Here is a 7,465-nt window from a genome sequence, read left to right on the forward strand (position 1 = left end):
ATTGCAGCACATAGATTCAAAAGAAATAATCAACCTCTTCAATGTGTACGCCCCCGTGAACGTTGTGGAAAAAAAGGACTGTTGGGACTCCATAAGAACCCAAGCAGAACTAGTTAATCTTGAGAATATCATCATAGCAGGAGATCTCAATCTCACTCTCTTATCAGCATACAAGAGAGGAGGTAGCATTGTTTGAGATCCAGCAAGGGAATGGGCAGAGGATATTATTCAGGACTGGGATCTGCTGGACATCGATCCAATTTCCGGTAAGTACACTTGGACTAATAAAAGAATTGGTCCTGGCCACATTGCTGCTAGATTGGATAGATTCTTAATTCAAAGCTATTTTATTCTGCTTGGATTAGAGGCTAGAGTGCATATTCTCCCATGCAACACTTCGGATCATAAACCCATCAAGCTGGAACTCATGTCTCAGCTTGACCTTGAACCTATACCTTTCAAATTTAGCCCGCTCTTGGCTAAGGAATCAAACTTCATGCAAGTAGTTAAGAACACTTGAGTGCAACCGGTCAAAGGCTCTCCCTTCTTTGTTTGGGAAGAAAAGCTCAGAAGAGTGAAAAGGGCTTTGAAAATATGGGCCAAAACTCTCCCAAATCCAGCCAACGAAAGGAAAAAAATCCAGCATATGCTAGAAGTCCATCAGCTCCAAGCCGAAACAGCTGACATAACAAAAGAGATCCTAGATAAAGAAGCTTTGTTTCAGCAAAATTATCACAAGGCATGTCTAGCTGAGGAAGAATACTGGAGACTTAAGTCTCGCAGTCTTTGGCTCAAAGCGGGGGACAGGAATTCTTCCTTCTTTCACAAACAAGCCCAGGCCAGGAAATGTACCACTTCCATCTCTGAAATCAAAGATGGTATCATCATTCACAAGGATAATGCAAACATCAAAAAAGCAGCTTCTCTTCATTTTGAAAGTTTGTATAGCGAAGAGGTAATTCTGGGACAAAACTCAGAGATGTTGGACAGGATCCCTTCCCTGATTTTTGGTGATATGAACCGCCTCCTTGAAGTTCAAGTCACCAAGAATGAAGTCAAGGCTGCCTTATTTGCCATGAACCCAGAAAAAGCCTCGGGGCCAAATGGATTCTTAGTCAGATTCCTCCAAATTTGCTAGTCCATTGTGGAAAAGGATCTTTACAAAATGGTTCTAAAATCCCAAGTTTGCAAGAAAATCGGAGGAAGCATGAACTCTGCTTTTCTTGCTCTCATCCCCAAAGAGAAGGGAGCCAACTCCTTCAACAGGTTTTGTTGATTTCGCTTTGTAATATAGGTTACAAATTGATCACCAAAGTCATCACTAATAAACTGAAGCCCATCCTCCCCAAAATCATTCTAGATAGCCAAGGAGGCTTCATTCAAGGTAGATAGATTGTGGACAACTTTATTTTGGTCCAGGAGGCAATCCATTCAAGCTTGAGTCGCAACGAAAAAGGTATGGTTGTCAAACTTGATCTAGCTAATGCTTTTGACAGAGTTAGACATTGTTTTCTGCTGAAAGTCTTACATAAACTTGGATTTGGTGAGAATTTTATCAATTGGATTCGAGCTTGCATCTCGGAGCCTTGGATTGCCCCATTAATTAATGGCAGAGCTGCTGACTTTTTCAAAGCCATGAGAGGGCTCAGGCAAGGGTGCCCTCTCTCACCTCTTTTATTTGTTCTTCAAGCCTCTGTTCTCAGTTTTTATCTAGACAAAAAAAGAGCAGATCAGGATATTGCTGGACTCTGTATTGCGAGGGGTGTGAAAACCATTAATCACGCTCTTTTCGCGGATGACACGCTGCTATTGGGAGCAGCTTCTGGGATTATTGCCTCCAGATTTAAAAAAGCTTTGGATGAGTTTTGTTTGGTATCGGGAAGCAGTCTAAACAAAGGAAAATGCCATATCTATTGCTAGAACACCACTTCCAGCTTGCTCAACTCCATATCCAGAATCTTTGGTTTTGCAGCATCCTCAAATTGGACTTCCTTCAAGTATTTGGGCCTCCCGGTTTTTCTCAAAAAATCTTACAGCAGAGATTGGCTCCCCCAATTGGAGAAATTCAAGAACAAACTACTTGCCTGGGGATATTCCTGGCTCAACATTGCTGGTAAGTCGGTCCTCATCAAATCTGTTCTTTCCAGTCTTCCCCTGTTCCAGTTTTCTATCCTTCTCGCTCCATCTAGCATTCTCAAAAAAATGGAGGAGACCATTCGAAAATTCTTTTGGAAGGGAGGTAAACAGAACGAGAAAAAGATTCTACTAGTCAACTGGGAATGTATCTCCAAACCGCTATTGGAAGGAGGCTTGAATTTCAAGAATCTTGGCTACCATAATGTAGCAATGGGAGCTAAATTAATCTGGAGAATTATCACCCCTAAACCTGGCTGGGCGCAATTAGCTCTCTGGAAAAAATACTTCAAAGGCCAGCATTCTTGCTACCTAGATCATCCTAAGAAGCATTCAAATACTCCCTTCCTGAAGTTTTGCAGCAAAGCTTGCTCTCTCATCAAAGATCATGCCTTCTGGGTTCCTGGTAATGGAAAAAGGATCAACCTCTGGACAGATAAAATTTTGAATAACGAGCCTCTGGGAGACTGCTGTTCACTCCAAACATTGCGCAGATGGATGAATGAGGCTGGTTTGCGAACTCTATGGGACATTTCAACTTGGCAGAACTCTCGTTGGGCTGGTTGGAATCTTCAAACACCCCTAGAACTTTCTATGGAGCATGAGATCCTGATTTCCAAGCTCCACGACCTGTCTCCTTTGCTGGCTCGAAAAAGGGATACAAGAGGATGGGGTACGTAGACTGGCAGATACTCTGTTGCTCAAGGTTACGCCAAGCTATGTGAGCGTCCCCATGTGGCCACAAACCCTAAGCCTTGGAAAGGGATATGGCATTATCCCACCTTGCCTAAAATCGACTTCTTCAGCTGGCTGCTTTGTCACTCCAAAATTTTGACTGATGATAACCTCCAGAAACATGGTTTTCATGGTCCTTCAAGGTGTAGTCTTTGTAAGGTAAACCAGGAAAGCGTAGTTCATCTGATGCTCGAATGCACCTTTACTTTGTAGATTTGGACAGAATTGTTGGGAACTCTGAGTTTCAGCATCATGTTGCCTTCCTCCATCCCTGATATTTTTACTAAATGGCTGCAAAGGTATCCCGGGACTCCCCCAAAAAACAAAATCATCAGAGCTGCTTGGACTGCTCTCCCAAAAATAATCTGTTGGCAGGTTTGGCTTGAGAGAAATAAAAGGATTTTTAGAAGCTATGAACAAGAGGCCAAGCTTGTGGCAGTCAAGATTAAAAGCCAACTTAAAGAGAATCTGAGAGATATTAAAGATGATTTAAATCTCAGTTAGCAAGATATAAATTGGAGCTCCTATCTTGAACTCCAGTTCCAAAAAAGTGCAAACAGTATCTCCCTCCTCAAAGATTGGCAAATAAGAATTTCAGCAAATGAATTCAAAGACTGGGCCACAAATCAGCAGAGATTCTCCCTCTTTTTTGATGGCACTGCAAAGGCCAATCCTGGAAGAGCTGGATCTATAGGCGTCATTTTGAATCCCGATGGCATAAGGATACACAGTTTCGCCTGGGGTCTGGGCATAGCTTCTGGCATTCAAGTTGAGGCTTTGGCTCTTTTCCAAGGTCTCAAGATTATGAAAATGTTGAACATCAGGGGGGCAAATGTAATAGGGGACTCCCAAGTAATAATTAATACTATGGTGACTCATTCTAAGCCAATGGATCTAAGGCTTGCAAGGCTGATTTTCAGAGTAACAGATCTTAGAGACTCCTTCCAGAAGTTGAATTTTTATCATGTGTTGAGAGCTAACAATAAGGAGGCGGACATCGAAGCCAACAAAGCTACCCTCCTTATGGCTGGAGCCTTGCTCAGAGGAGGACAAGAATCATGGGAACCAATTCCTTAATTTAGATAGTTGTCATGTTTTACTGCATTTTGTTAAACCAGTTTGTATGTATCCATAAAGTTGGGAAAATCTCAGAAATAGACTACATAGTAGCAGGCAAAAAGAGATGTGAGCTAAGCATAAACATCATGACCTTGCATGGTTGTGCGGTTCTTGTGGAATCAGACTCACCTTATGTAAACCGGTTTTTGGCATTAAGGCCAAGTATTTAATAGATTCACTATCCATTTCTGTAAAGAAAAAAGAAAATGGAGGGCAGCGCTGAGTTTCAGGGTGATCTGCGCACGCATTGTGAATTGGAGCTCCCGTGCCCATGCTTCCTTGGCCCTTGTGGCCCTCTGCAGGCCCCTTGCCTGGCAACCCCTGTGGCCCTCTGCAGGTCCGCTGCCTGGCAACCCCTGCTGCTAGGCTCTCAATCCCTCCCGACATCCCCACAATCGAGCTCTGCCTCCCTCCTCCGGCCAGTGCCGCTACTGGCACAGCGTCCGCGTCTGGGTTTTGTGATCGCAGAGAAGCATAGTCGCCGCCATGAGTGCGCCTGGGGGTGCGGAGCATTCTCCCACCCCACCAATCTCTTTAAAAGAAGCATTCAGAAGATTGCTCTCGTAAAAAGGGAAGAAATGTTTGATTCTAGAAGTCCTGAAATTCATCAAAAAACTGGAGAAAATTCCTGAGATCGCCATGCCAGAAGACCAACTGATAAAAATCGCCCTAGCCCTGGCTGACAGAGGGTTGCTAGGACAATTTATGGGATGCTGGCCCTCTACAAAAACAACAGATGACTTGATCCAACGCAACTGGAGGCCCCAGCTGGAAAATAATGTGATCTGCTATGTTGTCGAAAGAGAGTATTTCATTTTCTAGTTCACCTCCAAAGAAGATTGAGATTTGGTTTTTAGAAACGGTCCGCATTTTATGGGAAATCAGGGTCTGTATCTTAATAAGTGGACCCCCGACTTCGATCCCTTAATCAATACCCCTAAAGAGGTCCCTGTCTAGGTCCGGCTTCCCAATCTTCTGATCCATTGCTGGAGCTATCACACCTTGCAAAAGATTGGAAATGGCCTAGGTCGTTTCATTGACAAGAAGATAACAAGGGCCAATATACATGCGTAAGAATCTGTGTGGAAGTCGATCTGGAAGCTGGACTGCCTGAAGCGGTAAAACTTACAGTCAGAGAATGGCATCACTATCAAAAATTGGATTACGAGCAATGACCTTTCAAATGCAAAACCTGTCACGAACATGGACACTTCCAACGAAATTGCCCAAAATCTCCAACCATGGACAAAGTGGACAAAGAAGGATGGAAAGAAATCAAAAAGGGCAAGGCAGTCCCAAAACCAACTAAGAAGAAAAATTCAGGGTCATTGGTGAAGCCCTGGCCTAAACCAAAAGCCAAAGAAGTTCCAAAAGAGGGTTCTTCCTCTAGGGTAAAGACAGATGCCATTGGAACCCAAGAGGAACCTGAAGACCCGTTGAAGAAAGTGAAAGAAGTAGAGGCAAAGTCAACTCTTCCTCCATCAGAGGATGAACAAGGGGAAAAAGAAGAAAACGAGGAGCGCATAAGTCTGGGCTCCAATTCTGAGGGAGATTCTGAAGATGGAGTCTCAGATTCAGACAACTCGCAAGTCACTCCTATCAAGTTGGCCAAGGGTCAAAAGTCCAAGAAGAAATAGAGAGAGGAACAAACTTATTTGGATGTTCTCCAAGGCTCTCAGAAAACTCTCAAAGGAATGATGAATGTTAGATCTAGGTGCAAGCATGGTCAGGCTCCAAAAGGAGCCACAACCTTCCAAGCCAGTGAATAATGAAATACGTCTCCTGGAATTGCAGAGGGTTAGGCAGTAGGTTGAAAGAAGAATCTCTGAAAGACATTGTAAGGATGTACTTGCCTGAAATCCTTCTCATCCAGGAGACAAAACTGGAGGACCTTCTACTCCTCCAAGCAAGCAAAGCATTCTGGCATAAAGGCCAAGGGAGAGCAGATGGCGCTAGAGGCGCCTCTGGAGGGATTTCCTCCTTTTGGAACAGCTCCAAATATGATCTGATTCACGAAGAATTTTGCCCCCATTGGCTACTCACTAAGCTCCTCTATAAAGAATCTGTCCACCAAGTAAGTATGTTCAATATTTATGCTCCAACCTTACCATCTAAGAAAAAAATTTGTTGGGACTCGCTCCAGTCCTATCTTTTCTTGCACAACCCAGAAAATATTATTATTGCAGGTGATCTGAATGTTACGCTAGTTGCAAAAGAGAAAAAGGGGGGCTCGCTGGTCAGGGACCCAACTAGAGAATGGGTTGAAGGCCTCATTTTAGATTGGGAATTGGAGGATATCAAGCCCACATCTGGGAAATTCACTTGGTCAAACAAAAGGATAGGCCCCGACCACATTGCTGCTCGTCTGGATAGATTTCTAGTCCAATCCTCCTTCTTGACTTGTGGTCTAATGGCCACCTCTAAAATTCTGCCGAAATACACCTCTGACCATAAACCCATTCTGCTTGAGATCTCCTTGAATGGAAATATTGGCCCCATTCCCTTTAGATTTAGCTCTCTATGGATTCATCAAGAAGGATTCCCGGAGGTGGTCTCCGAGGCCTGGAGCTGACAAGTTCATGAAGGATCTCCTTTCTTTGTGTGGGAAGAAAAAATGAGGAGACTTAAAAGGGAGCTCAAGGAGTGGGCTAAAAGGTTGAAAACGCTCACTGCCAAAAGAAAAGAGATGCATGACAGTTTAGCAGGCCATCAATTAACAATGGAGAATTATGATGTAACTCAATTCCTTCTTCAAAAAGAAGTAGAGCTACAAAAAGATCTCCATAGAGAAAGTAAGGATGAAGAAGAGTTCTGGAGATAGAAGTCCAGAAATCTTTGGTTACAGGCCGGAGACAAAAATACAAGCTACCTCCATAAGCAAGCTGAAGCATGCAAGCACTTCAAAATAGTAAATGAAATTCACTATCAAATCACTGTGGTTAAAGATTCTGAAGGCATAAAGCGAGCAGCCCACTCCTTCTTCAAAGATCTTTACTTTTCCTCAGAAGACCCTCCTATCGATTCTCAAGACTATCCGATGATCTTATTCCTCACTTTGTTCAAGATTCTGACAATATTATGCTGGTTTCTCTGATCAGTATGAATGAGATTAAAGAAGCTTTGGATTGCATGGATCTATATAAAACCCCAGGCCCTGATGGGTTCACTGCAAGGTTCTACCTGACTTGCTGGCCTACAATTAAAAAAGACCTTCTGAGAATGATCCGTAAATCTCAAACCTGCACCAAGATTGGAGGCAGTACCAACTCGGCCTTCCTTGCCTTGATTATGAAGGACAAAGGCGCCACTGATTTCAACAGATTCAGGCCCATCTCTTTGTGTAATACAAGTTATAAGCTGATTACAAAAATAATAGCCAACCGTATTAAGAAAATTGTGTCGGTCATCATCCCTGAAAACCAAGGAGGATTCATAAAAGGGAGAAAGATTCTTAACAATATTTTGCTGGTGCAAGAAG

At 43.2% G+C, this 7,465-nt stretch overlaps 1 protein-coding gene across 1 annotated transcript; it reads left to right on the forward strand.

Annotated features, from left to right (window-relative positions):
• The first annotated feature begins 210 nt into the window (after positions 1-210).
• LOC149199963 (uncharacterized) lies at positions 211-3,945 on the forward strand. The gene is made up of 2 exons (XM_089400790.1): positions 211-266; positions 3,429-3,945. The coding sequence occupies exons 1-2, from the start codon at positions 211-213 to the stop codon at positions 3,943-3,945; spliced, it is 573 nt and encodes a 190-aa protein (XP_089256916.1).
• Positions 3,946-7,465: the final 3,520 nt, after the last annotated feature.

This window comes from Pinus tabuliformis, chromosome 2_1, assembly GCF_031772625.1.
Source record: "Pinus tabuliformis cultivar Carrire ecotype Pingquan chromosome 2_1, CPIR1, whole genome shotgun sequence".
Taxonomy (NCBI): Eukaryota; Viridiplantae; Streptophyta; class Pinopsida; order Pinales; family Pinaceae; genus Pinus; species Pinus tabuliformis.

Coding starts and splice junctions, on each gene's coding strand:
- LOC149199963 (XM_089400790.1), top strand. CDS start 211: ATGGGCAGAGGATATTATTCAGGACTGGGATCTGCTGGACATCGATCC. Junction 267..3,428: donor GGACATCGATCCAATTTCCG/GTAAGTACACTT, acceptor AAGTGCAAACAG/TATCTCCCTCCTCAAAGATT.